At 47.6% G+C, this 15,960-nt stretch overlaps 1 protein-coding gene across 1 annotated transcript in view; it reads left to right on the forward strand.

Moving 5' to 3' along the window:
• The window catches only part of LMBR1L (limb development membrane protein 1 like), a 271,100-nt gene that overhangs the window by 48,567 nt on the left and 206,573 nt on the right, over positions 1–15,960 (forward strand). The window contains exons 2-3 of the mRNA XM_069653833.1: positions 2,136–2,220; positions 4,136–4,169. Coding sequence (XP_069509934.1) covers positions 2,136–2,220; positions 4,136–4,169 — 119 coding nt within the window. The remainder of the gene's footprint in view (positions 1–2,135; positions 2,221–4,135; positions 4,170–15,960) is intronic.

Here is a 15,960-nt window from a genome sequence, read left to right on the forward strand (position 1 = left end):
GGTTGAACGCGCAGGATCTCGCACTGTCTCCAGGATGCCATGGTAGTCGCCCCTTAGGGCCTGATGGGGGAGGGGAGGTGCTATTACTATAGCTGCTGCTGTCCTCGTGATCTATATTGCAACCCCTCTGGGGCCCGAGGTGAAGCCGCACGAGGGCATCGTAGGCTGTGTTGCGATCTATGCCCTGCTGTTAAGTCTGGAGAGTGGGGGCGGGGTGGAGTCGCAGGCGCGGATGCCGTCCTCCTGATGGTAGAATCCCATATGGGGCGGCTGCTAGCCCCCTTAACTCAATAGCGTTAACCATTGGAATTGTGGGACATGCAACAACATCTAGTCTGCCTAATCTTTCCTCTGAATGGGTGCCTGGCCTATAAGAAAGGGAGTGCTAGCACCCAGGGGTGGACTGTCTTATGGGGCACTCTGGGGATTTCCCGTAGGCCTCTGCACCCTGAGCCTCTTTTGTGTGGAATTTACAAATGTTCCCATAGGAAAAGGTTTGGGCTTGCTGAAAAGGTGTAATATGGGCCACTTTGAAAATGTTTTCCATGGCCTCTTTTGGTTTCCAGTCCACCCCTGCTAGCACCTAACAGCTACAGCTTCTATCTCCAGAATGGTCATTATTATTTAGCTGTGCGGGCAGGGAGGGCACTGGAACTGCTGCTGTTGGTAATATTAAGCGAAACCCGGGGAGGGAGTGGAGATGGAATTACTGACCTGCTGCTGCCTCCTATAGCCATGCTACTTTGGTGTAATTTCAAGATTTTCCGCCGAACTGTGGCGTTCCCGTGGGCGCTGTAATAGAATTGCATGTGGTCTCGTTCTGACCTAGTGCTTACTTGCCGAGTGGTTGGGTTTTCTGTCTGTTCCGACCGTGTAATCGCGGATCTTTCCACTGCGGCTCCCGTTGACAGTTTTTCTTTCCATGGTTCTGCGGCTCAGGAAGGCGCCTGTTAACCGACCCGATGCCCTCTAAGCCCGCATGCATCCGGCAGTTTCTTCATGGTCGATCCTGCAGGGAGGGAGGGAGGGATGGATGGATGGATGGATGGATTGGCCAGTCGTACACCGCAGGCAAAAAAACAGCAATGGCAAAATTGAAAGCACAACAGTTGCAATGGGTTCTCTTACAATAAAATATTTAATTTGCAATATTTAATTTTCTAAACACTTTATTTTGATGAACTCCAGCAATATTCAGCGACGCACAGATTGGGACAGTAACATGCATTTCATAAGACTAGAATTTGAGTAACACAATGCGTGAAGCGCGAAATGTACTGTTTCCCCATTGATGTGAAATACGGTAAAGATATCCCCTTTTTACAGGTTAAACTGCAGGGCGCTAAGAACATACACGCACCCTTTCTAAATACATCTAGTAGAAAGCGCCCAGTGAATAACCTTGTGTCTTATTTAAATGTACTTCTTTCTGGGCTGACCAGATCTTTGCAAGCACTGCAGAGCCGAAGGAGTGCCCATGGGGAGGTGAGGGGGTCCGGGAGCATCTCGAAGGAGGAGGTTATGAAGCCGCCAGACCCAGACGGCTACCTTTATGCTATCAAGACTAAGACATGAAGACTTCCTTTCCCTCGTGTCTTTTAGGGCGAGACCTCACCTACCGAGGCCAGTTAATCTTGTTTGTGAATTTTATTTAGAACTATGGGGATGGTGATAGCCCAGTTGTACACGCCCAACTGGATAGTTCCTGTTTAAGCTTTTTTGGGGGGCGGGGGGGGTTGGTGGAGAACGGGGGCGCGTGGTTGTAGCCATTGCAATGGTGCTGCTTTTGGGTCGTTATATACACGTGCTCTACTGTGGGTCCGGTGTCAAGGGGTTCTGGAATGGGAGCGGGAGGAGGTTAGGATGGCTGAAGATGGAGGAAGCAACGCGCTCGCACTACATATAAAAGGAACTCCCATGAACCTCTCGCATGATTTTTGGGGGAGTAAAAGCTGTGAGCATTGGGACACAGGAAGTCTTACGTTCATCTTGTGGCTACTGTGCTGTTTAAGAAACTCTGGTGCACCTCTCTTGTGAATATTGCGGTGTTGCATGGATCTCGGGTGATGAGCAAACCTTGCACTTTGTGGGTACTCTGGGACTGCTCACGTTTGCTTTTCTTTTGCTCTCCTCAGATCTGCTCGCTGCTCTTCGGAATACTTTACATCCTGTCATACGTCGTCATTACCCGCTTCAAGAAGCATGGCGATTTCACCACTGGTAAGGGCAAGGAATGCGTGGACTTTCCTCACGATTTGGTCTCTGGAGGGAGGGCACGTGAGTCGGTGAAACCTCATGTTCTGAAGGAATGTGAATGGTTTGGGAAGCTTGCTGTGTGTGTGTGCTTTGTGTCTTCGAAGTGAGAGCGCGTTTTGAGGCCCTTCATGTTTGACTGCTTGTGGAGAGGGCTCGATGTCCTCTGGAGCTGACCTGGCTATTTGGCTTGTGAAGTGTATGTGCTTTGGGGCCCTGTGAGGTGCACCTATTCCCGGGCCTGTATGTTTAGGATCCTCATGGACTGTAACTGCTGCTCGCCAGCTGATGCCACATATTGGGAGTGCCGAAGAACACACAGCCGTGTACTCAGTTGCTCTCTGCCTGCTTGGCCCAGTTCCACGTTGAGGCATGTGTGAGTAAGGGCTCGAGAGAAAGGCTCTGAATATGGCACGCGTGGGACTCGTCAGAGATTGGAAGTTGATGACTGCAAACTGCTCAGCTTAGATGTTTTGTGAGGTTTCCCGGATGTTCGAGGTGGCACGAATGGAACCACCAGAGTGGATATAATGTATTTTCATGGAAGGTACTGGAATAAAGAAATGCCCACTCTGTGTGTTGTGCCACAAATTACTTTTCGGTCCCTTTTACTCTTTTCCTCTGTACATCTCCCTCAATAGAGGGGCCAATGGGAGAATTAACATTGTTTTCATATCTGTACTTTCTCGGCTTCCTGTTCTGTGATGTCCGTGTTATTATTTTGACTTCATCCGTATCGCTTTACTTGTCTTGTGCTCCCCGTTTCGCCCTTTTTCCTGTTCCCTTTCGGCATCTCTGTTTTTACTTCTCCCTCTCCTGACCTGCGCGTTTGCAAACGCAGAAATGCTAGTGGCCGGATATCGCACAGTGATGCATCATCCCGTCCCCACCCTTCGGTGACCCCCACACTGCAGCCTTGCGTCACGCGAAAGCCTGTGGCCACATTCCTCGAGCGCAACACCTGCTTTCCCCTCTTCTGCTCGGTGACGTCGCGGCTTGCCTTGCTCGTCCTGTTCCTGGATGAGTGCTCTTTCTGTGAGGCTTTGCACTTTTGCAGTGGAAGGAATGCGGGCGAATCCCTCCATCCTCTCTTGCTATCTAGCCCTGCACGTGTAAACCGGCCCCCGTCAAAACATGGAAAGGGGTGGTGCCACAACCCATAGACCGGAAGGCCTGGCTTGGTGCTTGCACCGGGTGTGAACGTTCACAATGCAGTCACTTGGCCTCTGCTCTGCGCCACTCCTGCGGTTGTTTCTGGTGTTGAAAGGCTACCAGAGCATTTCCCCATGTACAGTAGGCAAACATTTCCAGAGCTCTCGGGTTTCACGTGGCCATGCCTGAGAAGGTCAGACAGTCCAGGATAGGACTGACTTATAGGGAAAACCATAGGCCGTATTTGCCCGAAACAAAAATGCAAAAGACTAGTGAGGACCATTTTTTTGGGGTCCTTATTGGGCCTCTTTTTCGGCCTTGTGGGCCAGTTTAAGTTACTTAACCCTGTGGCTAGTAGTTCTGACTAGTGTTATTGAATACATATTCTTTAAAATGCACAATTTTCATCAGATTTTATCAAAGACCTCACCCCTGGGTACTACTCAACCTGTCACAAAAGGAATGAGCTACCGTTTGCAACTGTGGGCCACTTTTTTTTCATTGGTGCCGAGACCATGTTATGCCCCAGTCCGACCCGATACATTCCTGTTAAGTGGCACAGCGACCATTGGGCAGATTGGGCTTTAACCCGGGAGCTCTGTATTTCCCCATCCAGCTGTGGTGGTGCTATACCTCTACACACATCTGGTTGTCTTCAGTTAAATTTCGAGAAGCCTTTTGTTTGTTTTTTGCTCTCCACTAACGGCTGCTTTATTGTTCTTCTTTGCAGTCGACGATGAAGATGCTGCAGTCAACCGCATCGCGTGAGTTGTTTTTCGTTTAATTTTTAATTTGGCTATGTGATGCGATTTACAAAACCTTTCACATTATCACTCCATAAGTTGTCCCATTATTAATACAGTTAGCACATTCACTTTAAACAATTAAATGCACACTTGATTAATATTCATACAATACAGGAAGTCTTTGTATTAAAAAGTAGTTAATCATATTCCATTTGCATATCGTGTGCCATTTGCACAACCCTTAATGACCACGTAGACCCAATAATCCTAAGAACTAATTACGCAACCCCTAGGGTCTCACTATATTTATTTTTATTTGGATTTGTAAAGCGCGCTACAGCCCGCAGGCATCGAGGCGCTGTTTCAGGAAAATGTTTTAGTTACAGGTAAGCGACAACATGAACATAGGTGATTGTGATTACATAATCAAAATGAGCTTAGATCATGGAGAAAAATAGCATTCAAACGTGCAGGCATCAGAGTTGATTGGGAACAGGTTTATACAAACGGAAGTGTTTGATCCCTTTCCTAAATGTTGAGTGGGACTGCATGTTTCTCAACAGGGGCGGTAAAGAGTTGGTAGCTGCAATGACCGGGAAACTGGATCCTCCTGCGTGAGCCCTGAGGGTCTTAGGAATGGTGATACGGTTCGTGTAGGTGGTTCTTGTGGATCTGTCTGTGGAGTAATTGGTAATTCGCTGAGAGAGGTAGAGAGTAGGGGTGTTATGGAGACATTTGTAGGTATGGGTGAGGGTCTTTAAAATTATACGTTCCCTAATGGGGAGCCAGTGGACCGATTTCCTGGTTGCTGAGATGTGGTCCCTCTTGGAAATGCCAGTGGCCGCCCTGAGTGCATTGTTTTGTTTTTTGCAGATGTGCTTGCCAGGAGGGCATTGCAGTAATCAAGCCAAGACCCAATTATTGCTCTGGCTAGGGTGAGACAGTTCTGTTGTGACATGAAGAGTCTTGCTGCAGTGATCAATTTGGTGTGATAGGCCGAGGCGGTCGCAATGGCGTTATCGTGTCTGACCGTTGAAAGGTTTGCATCCAAGTAGACCCCCAGGGTTTTTACCGTCTGAGATACATGGATGGGGGTGTTGTCAATCAAGAATGAGCTGTACTTTACATCAAGTTTCTTGAGGGTTGCTGGTGAGCCCAGAAGTTCTGTTTTTTCACTGTTCAGGCAAAGCCCATTTTCTGCCATCCACTTTTGGATCGTGGCGTAGATGGAGTTTAGGGATTCCCTGTCGACCTCCGTCTCCAGTTAAGGGGATGAGGACCTGCGTATCATCAGCATAATTGGTGTATGCGATGCCTAATGCGTCAAGGTAGTTGAATAGGGGCCTCATGAACAGGTTATAGAGGTTGTTGGCATCCATTAATACCCATATATAAACAATACCCTAAGCATTACAAAGATTGCCTCATTTTAATTATGATCCCCCCAGGTTTAGTTTCTTTAAAGAAAGTAAAAACTTCCCCTCTACCCCTGGTTCCTGTGTCTCCCTTTCTCACGTTATCTTCTACACCCAACCCTGCTTTTTCTTTCTGATCCCCGTTACCCCCAGCCCACTGAGGCCTTTAAAAGGGGGTTTATATATGAAACCAAAGGACCCTTTTTTATTTATGTTGAAATGTGTTTTGTTTGTGTAAGTAGTGGACTAACCTGACTGTACCACGTTCCCCACCATGGCGGACACCTGCAACACTGGACTGTGGGACAATGGGCAGGTCTCACCTGCCCACAACAATAGACTTAACCGGAGAACGTTCTGGAGGAAAGAACATTTGAAGGCGACAGTTGAAAGGAGGGAGCAGAAGGAGGTAGATGGAGAAAGCAAGCGAGCAAGAAAGGAAAAAAAATATTAACACTGCATGGGGTGGCAGCGGGGGAGGGGGTCGTAGCCTCAAGCAGCCCCCCAGGGGTCCTCTGAACATGCTGAGCCGGGTTGCATCTGTCTGCTGCAGCCCGGCATGGACAACCTGTCTCAGGCTGCGTGCGTGGAGAGGCCTGGGCGAATGAAAAGGCACGCAAGGTGGCCTCTGAGCAACAGCGTGGCCTGGGAGGCTGTGGCCCGCCCGGTGGCCAACCAGGGCGGGCCTGAAGTAGAAAAAGTACCGGGGCGTGTGTGGTGTGCGTGGCAGGTGAATCTGACGCCCCAGTGTGGGGCGTCAGTGTGGGCTGCGTGTGGCGGCGGCCCAAAACCAGAGCGTGGCCTGATGGCCACAGGCTGCCCGGGGGCCAGTCCTGGCAGCCTAGAGGTGAGGCAAGTTCCCGGATGTGTGCGCTATGCAGCCTGGGTGAAGATTATGGGCGTGTGCAGGAAGGGCCAGGGGGGAAGCAAGAGCCCCGACGGCACCGCTGGGGTCCTTTTTAGGGTATCCGCTCTCCCTGTTGCCAGAAAGGGAGAGTGGCGAGTGCAGGGACTCCCCCGGCCGCAACGTCCTATGATATATGTTAACGGTACTTATATAGCGCACTGTCACCAACGGAATTGGTCCCCAGGCACTCTGGAGAATCTGTAAATGAGAAAGTTGGGATGGGTTAGTAAGGTGAAGAGGGCGTAGGATAGTGGGAGGAGTGGTGTACTGTTGGCAGCTTCAACTCGGTAGACACCGGGTGCTGAGCTTTGGTGCGAGTACTGGATCGGTGTCAGTCCGCGTGTGCTGTTGGTGCGGCTTATGTGGTGTTGCAGTGTGGTGAAGTGCGTGCAGCTGGCTGTGCGAGAGATGGTTGTAAGTTTTTTTTTTTTTTTTTAAGTATACAGAGAGAGTTTATATTGGTTAGTGGGTTATGTGACATTTAACATGCAAGCATTCAGTTCTATCTAAGTGTGGCACTTTCTGCCTACACAACCCTAACAATATCATCCAGATACCACACAGGCCAATGTTCATAATTCTATCAAAGTGCAGGACATGCCAACATTCTGATATCCTTTTAAGTGTAGTGCTTGGCAATCTTCATAATTCCGTCTAGGTGTGGCACTCGCTAACATTCACAAACCTGTCTAGATACGGCGCAGGCTAATGATATGTTAGTTTATTTATATAGCGCCTATACACGTGTTTCAAAGCGCTTCATGGGAAGGGAACAAGGGGAAAAAACAATGACATTCTTACAGGCCATGAACATTAAGGATAATTAGCTATCGTACTCGGCCTGACGACATTTCAGATAGTGCAAGAGCTAAGACACAGATAAGGAAGGGAGGGGAGAGTGGGAAGGAAATGGAAATAGACAGGGGACTACAATACTAGGCCTGACGACATTTTTGGTAGAGCCGGAGAAAAACAAAAGGTGGTGGAGAGTGGGCGCAGAAAGCGAGGGGAGGAACAAACAAGCGACTACTGTACTAGGCCTGATACCATTTCAGATAGTGCTGAATGGTGGGGGGGGGGCGGTGGGGTTGACAGTAATGGGAGGTGGGAGTAGACAGGCTAGGTTGCTATCATGCTAGGTCCAGGAAGCTCATCCTGAAGTGTCGGCTGGGTGCTAAGACTCCGCCTAGGTAGGCGGGTCTGCGCGCAGTCCAACAAGGAGCTGGGGTTTCAACTGATTTGACATCGAGCAATGTGACAGTGATGCTGCAATAAGGTACTGTGTGACGATTACTTTGACCGGACTGACAAGAAGGGCTTTACCAAGAGCCTTTATTAGTAAGGGCAGACTGCATATGCCAAGGTTAAGTTAAATCAATACAAATGGTTGATGTAGTGGGAGGTTATGGTGAGCGTGTAGTTCCGGGGGAGGGGAGGAGAGGGCAAGGGAGGGGAGGGAACGTAGAATTGTATACCTGCTCAAGGTTATAATATAGTGGGTTGTGTGTGGGGTACCTTCTACCCCTGTCAATGCAATGTCAACCATAGAATGAGTGAACAGGTTGGGGCAAGTACGGATTAGAAGGAAGGGTGTATGTTGCCAAGTTTTATATAAACCCTGTAAAGGTACCAACACTCCCCTCCAGTGTACTGTGCTTTATTTCAAATCGGAAACTCAATATTGTGACCCATCTGCTGGATGAACATCTTTTATTTTCAGGCTGCTTAGCGCTGCACCAGAGCAGCTGGTCTGGGGGTGTTGTCGGTCAGTCCGTTCCTGGCCCGGAGTATTTTATAATGCTGTGCTCAACCAGGCCAGGAAAAAAACAAAACCGGGGCTACACCTGTTCCCCCTTCTGTCCTGTCTCTCTCTTCATCTGGAATTTCACTCCCTTGTCCAATCTCTTCCTTGCTATCTTTCCTCCTGTCTTTTCTCTGTCGTCCATTCTCGCCCACTCCTCCTTCCTTCACACTTTTAATTTTTCTCCCTACTCCCGCTGCTTTCTTCCCATTTCACTATTTGCTCTCACTTTTCCTCCCACACTCTCACATGCCATGTGCCTCGTCCCTCCGTCCTCCTTTTACCCATCCCATCCCACCCTTTTTACTGTGGCGCTGGCGCCTTTGCCCTACTTGACTTTCTTTCCACCAGTCACCCTCTTCTTACTGCCTTTGTACCCTTTCTTCTCCTCTCTGGCCAGTAGGCCTCCTGCCGTTTCCATCTCATTCCCTAAGGTCTTTAGTCTATAGCATTCCTTTTCTCCTCCTTTACTTCTCCTATGCTCTGTTACTTTTTAGCCTCACCCTCGTTCCTTCTGTGACCCGATGTTGGCTCTAGTAATGTATCCCTCTAACTTCCACGCCCTGCCCTATACCATCCATTCCCACTCCGTCCATATTCTTTGCAAACTAGCCAAGACTTTGCTGTGCATTTATTATAAGCATTTCAAAGAGAATGTCCGCCTGGGGACTCACTAGTACTCTTAGGCAGCCAGGGGTCAAAGAGTTAAAAAAAAAATCGTGGTGCAATGTTACCTCAACCCAGTCCCCTTCTCTCTCCAATGCCCTTCACCCGCCCTTCTCTTCCCACCCCCAATTGAAACTCCAAACCGAAGTGCTGCTTTTCCTCCACTCCAACCCGCAACGTCGTGGTTTACAACAACTGTGTCACGACTGAAGTAAATTGGGTGCAGAAAATGCATTTAAATGACAACGTTAGTTTCAGTCGTTGCACCCTTCCATTTCCAGTCACCCACCATTGCAAAGGCCAGGACTATTGCCACTCGCCCCTCCTGTTATCTCTGCAGACAGTGTAGTCATACCTGCCTACATTTGAAATTCAAAATTCCTCAGATGTATGCCCCACCCAAGCCACATAAGAGACTGCAAACTTGCACATGGCTCCGGCCACATGCCCCGCCCACCTGTTAAAAAGGTAAACTCGGTTGTTGTAGCCTTCAGTTTGCTTACTATAGCATTGAAAATTATTATTTCAATGCTATAGAAAGCAAAATGAAGGCGGAGCCGCCGCCCAAATAATACTGCTTCCAATCCATGTCATTGGCTGGATGAAAGCCCTATTATTACGGCGCCGGTGGCGCGTTCATTTTGCTTACTATAGCATTGAATTAATGATTTTCAGTATTATGGTAAGCAAAATGAACGTGGCACCGCCGCCGTAATAGTGCGTTCAATCCAATGATATGGATTGAAAGCACTATTATTATGGTGGTCGGGGGGTCACATTGAGGGAGAACAAAAAGTCAGTTGAATGCTGGCCGCCAGCAGCGGCCTCATATAGTAGTGCAGGCAGTGGGCACGAACATTTTGCGCCGGTTCCGGTCCCGCCCACTTCTTCACCCGAGCAAAATAAACAGAGATCCATAGCCAACGAGATGATGTAACGCGCTTAATACCAAAAGGTATCTAAGCGCAACCCCGGGGGATCGAACTGTGTTGCTCAATGTTGCCTTGCTTCCAAGGGTTTCCAACAGAGCCCAAGTTCCACCCCAGCTGGGTAGAAGTAAAACAATAAAAGGTGCCCTTGCCTGCCGTCCTGGGGCTCACGGGTGACCGACCCAATGGCACATTTAGCAGATACATGGGGCGGCGGGACGTCGTGCCCTTTAGATCCCGTCCACTATGACCTCTGGTGTTTCCACATAGTCGGCCTCACTTCTCTGAGCGAGGAAAGACATCTACCCTTCTTCTGCACTGCAAAGTTAGTAGACGCTTTCCATGCGCTAATAAAATGCTAGGAACGATTACCTACCCGAAGTGTCGTTTCATTGGCGACTCTTCAAACGCATGTGACCCTGAAGAGTGGTTGTTGCAAAGGGTAAGGCGGGGGATACATTAATAGTCACGATTGGGTCAGTAAGGAGCGATGGCTGAGGTGAAAAGGGAGGGAGGAGAAGTAGTACATTCTTTTCATTTGCTGTACCATTGCAGAAGGGGTAATACCATATGACAATAGGCTTGTTTTCACCCTAAAACAGGCCGCCTAAGTCCATTTTGCATAAGACCAAAAACCTAGAGACGTGCGTCACCCTCCTTGGAGGTTAACAGTGAGACTTGAGATTCGGCAAGCGCCTATCACACGCTGGCTGGCATACTCGTGTCACTTAGGCCGATTTTGCAATCCAGAAGAGGGATGGCTGGATGGATGGAAAAGCTTGGAATTAACCATAACCACTAGCAATTGTAAAGGGCGGGACAGCCTTCCAGTCAAGTCCAGTCCATAATTTTTCAACCCGACCTGTACATTGCAGAATAGGAAAACCATCTCTGCAAATCTGGCTTGTTCCCACAAAAACATGGGTAATTCAAACTGAACTGCTGCGTCCATTCCCTGCTAGGTTCCACCCATCTTGTGCAAGACCAACAATGTTCGTGCCTCATTGCACGTCAACAATGTGTGGCGTAAACTAGGACCCTAGGAACGGCAACATTCAGGGCCCATGTCTGGTACAAAGCATGTCCTTTTATAGGTGCAAGAATCGAAGTTTCTGAGAGCAGTAATTTAGAACCTGTTTTATAGCCCGCACCAACCGCTGCTTTTGACTCCCCAGGCCAGTCGGCGTGTGCCATGCCATACAGACTCTTTGAGAAGTGGAAATGGGTATCGAGGAGCATTGGGATAACTCTAGAAAAAACATTTAAAGCAGGGTTGTCCAGGCCTCGGGGTCGGATTTTCAGAACAGCCCTCATTAATATTCACGAGATGAATTTGCATACACGGATTCTGAATGTGTGGGAATTTATCTCGTGAATATTAATGAGCAACATGTCTTAAACCTGTCTGGTTTTCTGCCCTCGAGGCTTGGAGCTAGACACCCCTGATTTAAAGTATAAATGGTCATCTAACTGGCAATACGTTATAGTTTGCATCTCATGCGGTAGATTTGCAGTGCACTGTGTACTAGCTACTCCTTCCCCAGTACTGCCTGCAAACTTTATTTCCATTTCTGCACATGGGAAAGGAGAGGGGCACAGGTGTCTGAGGAAAACAATCCCGCCAGACTGCCGATGAAGCCAAGGCATGGGCCCAGTGACTGAGCGCTGTGCGCGTGGCCCCTCCTAATCCTGAAATAGTCCATGGCTGCTTCCCTCGTTTTCTTTCCAGGTCGCTTTGACCGTGGAGTGGGCACACCCAGGCAGGGTTCCACCGGGTCGTGATAATGGCATTCCCACACAGCCAGGGTTTGGGTAGTGTCGGCGCTCTTTCACTCTGCCCTCTGGCCCTTGCATGGGCCAGCGTGGCAGGGCAAAGCTGGGCTCTGTGAGCAGGGACAGGCTGGACCTTTGAGCATCTGCTAACACGTTTACACTTTCATGACCGACCTTTGCCTCGGCAACATCTACAACACCTTATTCAGCACAAACATAATCTCTTTGACAGGCGAGCCTTGGTAAACAGGTTGGGCAGTGGGAATCGCACCATTCCAGCTGGGCACACAGCATGACCTGTGCCCAGATGTGGGCCCTGTACACTGTGCCCGGCATAGTTCAGTGGGTAAGGCCCGGTACGTCGGAACTAGTCCACTTTGTACCTAGCAGCCAGAACAATATATAGGACTGCGTTGTGCATAAAATCCGGCACCATGTACCATGACCATGTCCTGTACATATGGCAATGCTGGGCACCGAATCTGTGTAGAGGACCTGTACAAAGGAGCCGGGCTTATACAATGGATCCAGCACTGTGCAGAGGCGCCTGCTTTACACCCTAAAGCCCATCCATTGAATAAAACCAGAGAAATTAAGCAGCTAGGAAATGGCATAGTGCGATGCAACACTGGCATGTCGCCAACAGGGCTCGAGTTCGTATCCCCAGCATGGGACAATAAAAAAAGCATGTTTTTTTTATTGTACCATGCCGGGGAATCGTACTCAAGCCCTGCTGCTGCCAAGCCAGCTTCGCATCGAACAGTGCTATTTCCTAGCTGCTCAATTGCTATCCATTTATTCAATGGACGGGCTTTGTATGTCAGTCTATTGAATGAAACAAAAGAAATCCAGGTCGTAAGGAATAGCACCTATGAAGGTGACGCTGGCTTGTCACCAGCCGTGCTGAGGATCGAATCCCCAGTACAGAATGAAAAACACTGGCTGGGTAGTGTGAGCCCCGGCTCGATTGGTTTTGGTAGCCTGCTGGGCTCAGCCATGGTTAGCCCCGGCCCACTTAAAGCCCTGGCTGCTAGTGTTTGCTTAAATATAAGGTCCGCCAAAGCACTTAATTTTTTGGTACTTCGGGTGACAACACATCTAAACAAAATAGGACTATCCAGGTGCGCGGGTCCCTGTGCTCTGCTGGCTACGGCCAACGGGGTGCACCTAAAAGGGACCTGAACACTGCGCCCAAACATGGCTACCGGCAGTCATAGTACACCCATGGGTGCTAAGTGAACAGTGGCCAATCGCAGTACAGCATTTGCTAGAGAGAAAAGGGTGTGACCTCCTATATATGGAGTACATTCTTATGTCAATGAGCTAGGAGAGCACTCTGACCAGCAAAGCTGTCCTGGCCTAGTACCAAAATGTATCATACTGCTCATGAAGGAGTGCTTCAGGGGGCAGTGGGAGTCTGGTGAAAACACCATCCGTTTACAAAATCTGAAATCGACACGAAGTTCAGGGCGCTCCATGAAAGCTCCTAACCCTTGTGTAGGTCAGGCTTCACTTAAAAGCCACCCGGGTTGCTTCTAAGTTTTCTCCACTTAGTATCCAGGCAAAGTTCATCAGTGCTCTGGGAAAGACTTTCTACCACAGTGCTGCATTCGTTGTTCCTTGCCAGGTAACATATGTACTGTTCTAGCCCAATGAAACCATCGGATGTGGACAGATGGAAGTTCAAAGGCGATTTTATAGCAGACATGCAAATGGGGCTATGCTGCGAGTCTGGTAGAAGCTTGAAAAATACCAGTGTACCTCCTTGTCACTGCCGTAAAGCATGTGGCCACATTGGCTCGAGGCATGTTATTGGCAGTGTCCACCCCAGGCAGCTATTTCTGTATTTCACTTGCCTGGGGTACAGGAAAGCACCCTAGGTCTTTGATGGTAAGCAGCTCTATGATCACCCCTGCACAAGGAGGATCATCCCAAGTCTAAGGCTGGGCGGCGACAGCAGCGCTACAGCTGCAGGATGTGAGGCTGGTGGAGCTTACAAAGTGTAAGGCTGTGCGGTGACCATAAGATATGGCTGTGGGATGTGAAACTGGTGGAGCTTATGAAGTGTAAGGATGGATGGCAAGAGCAAGGTACAGATCCAATATGTGAGGCTGGGTGGCGACTGCAAGATACAGCTGCATTATGTGAGGCTGGTGGAGGTTACAAGTGTAAGGTGAGACTTCTAAGCACTATCATTTAAACACAATACATTATCTGATAGAGTTTCAAGATTGCAGGTCAAATTTAATATACAATATAGATAAAAATAAAAAACACTCGAGCAGACTTCAGTTCAAACCACTACCAATTTATGGCAAGTGCAGAAGGGATGTACCTGAATGGTACATCCTCTCTCCCTTTATACAAATTGAGCCTTAACCAAACAGTTGGTTCATCGTTAATTTACCAAAGATGATAAAATACAAGCATGTTTAGCCTATATACTCCACAATTTGACCAATGCTTCTGATCTCCAGTCGGTATGACAAACTGTTTTTCGCAGATGTTCCTCCTATGTGAAGAATATTCAATTTGGTCATGGCTCACTCGTATATTCTTTCCACCAGTTCATGGTCAGTAACTCATGTTTGAAGTAATTGAAACATAACCCCATCTGCCTTTTGCATCAACACTACTCATCCTTTTCAAGGAGGCTTCAAAGGCTCTCTGTCATGAATTTGATAAGCCCAAGCAGGCTGAGCACTACAATTCCCTGTTTAACTAAACTTTGTTTAACCCGGTTAGCCTTTACATCGCATTAACCCACAGAATAGGTTACGCCGAAACAATCTTTTCTTTCCCTGCTAGATAAGAGGACTTTATCTTATTTAACCTAGGTTGTATCAACAAGGGCCAAGAGACCAGAAACGCACCTTTCTGCACAGATCCAGTTTTTTCAACACCAACATGTTTTGCAATGACTGGAGGGGAAAGGGGCCACAAGTAAATTTCTATTTTGGTTCTTTTGGTGAAATTGACAATTGTACCCAGGTGCGTGAATTTTGGAATGAGATTGGTGTGATGATGGAAAAGGTCTTGGATGAACCGATGGGTCTTGATTTTGAGACATTAATATTGGGAAATGATGCTACCTTAAATATACTCGCTCAAAGCCAAAAGAAGTGGTTATTTAGTGGACCCATGATGGGGTTCGGGGTGAAATCATCCTTAGGAATTGGAAATCCAACATTTCTTTAAAAAAAGAGGGCTGGTTGAAAGAAATGCTTGATCTGGCGGATGTGGAAAAATGTATATATAGGAAACAAGGCAAGAATGGGTTGTTTATGAAAATTTGGGGCAAATTTCTGACATTGTATTCAATCTGACAATTTCATATTATGTGATGTGTACCTGGCATCTGTAAGAGGGTGAGGGGGTATTTATGTGTTTGTAATTATGTATATAGTTTTTGCTATACATTTCTTTATTTCATGTTTTGTTATAAGTAAAATGAAAACAATTGTACCCCTTTTTAACCTTGCAAGAAAACTGGGTTTTGATCGCAGAAATGGATTAGTTTAAGGCTAATTAACTACATATATTTATTATTATATTCTTTTAGTCCAAGCTACTACTTTTTCCTGATGGACAATCTGAATCGGTTCGGTTAGACTTTCAATATCTATGTTCATTAAACCCTGAATTTGCATTTCTTTCATCCTAATGGCAATTGCTTCATGGCTATCCATGGGGAGAGCATTCATTTTTTGTACTATGACACAGCTCTGGGACCAAAAGGGAACAGCATACAGGAAGGCACTGGAGACGCGAGAAAGCCAACATGAGCCCCAACACCACCAACAATATGGACAGCAATTTCCATCCCAATCCTTTAACAAGTCCCAGAACCATTGGGACCAACCAGTCTCTCGTCCAACTACATAGTGTACTGCTTCTCCCAAAACATGTAATCGATCAATAGCCTCAAATATATCTCTGGATCTATCGGGTATATAGGTACAGCAAGAAGAGCACACTATTTTACAGACCCCTTCTTTTGCAACTGTAAGAATGTCTAACACCATCATTTGAAGTGCCACCACTCTAATAGCGTTCTGCTCAGTTGTGAAATGTACAAATATTTCTGCCGTCTCATTCAGCATACTTTCTACCACTCTACTATGTCTACCAATGGTTCTGGAGTTACGGGCAACCCTTAAGAATGGTATTATTCCTTTCCCAAAATCTGCTGCCACCTGGGCATCCGTATCAGTCAGATCCCCTTCTCTTTTCCCTGTCTGTAATTTTACATGCTGGTGCATATTATCTGCAAAGTCTACATAAATGGATTTATTTGCATTTATAAAGCACTCACACA

Source organism: Ambystoma mexicanum, chromosome 3q (genome assembly GCF_040938575.1).
Source record: "Ambystoma mexicanum isolate Mex_15411 chromosome 3q, UKY_AmexF1_1, whole genome shotgun sequence".
NCBI classification, from domain to species: Eukaryota; Metazoa; Chordata; class Amphibia; order Caudata; family Ambystomatidae; genus Ambystoma; species Ambystoma mexicanum.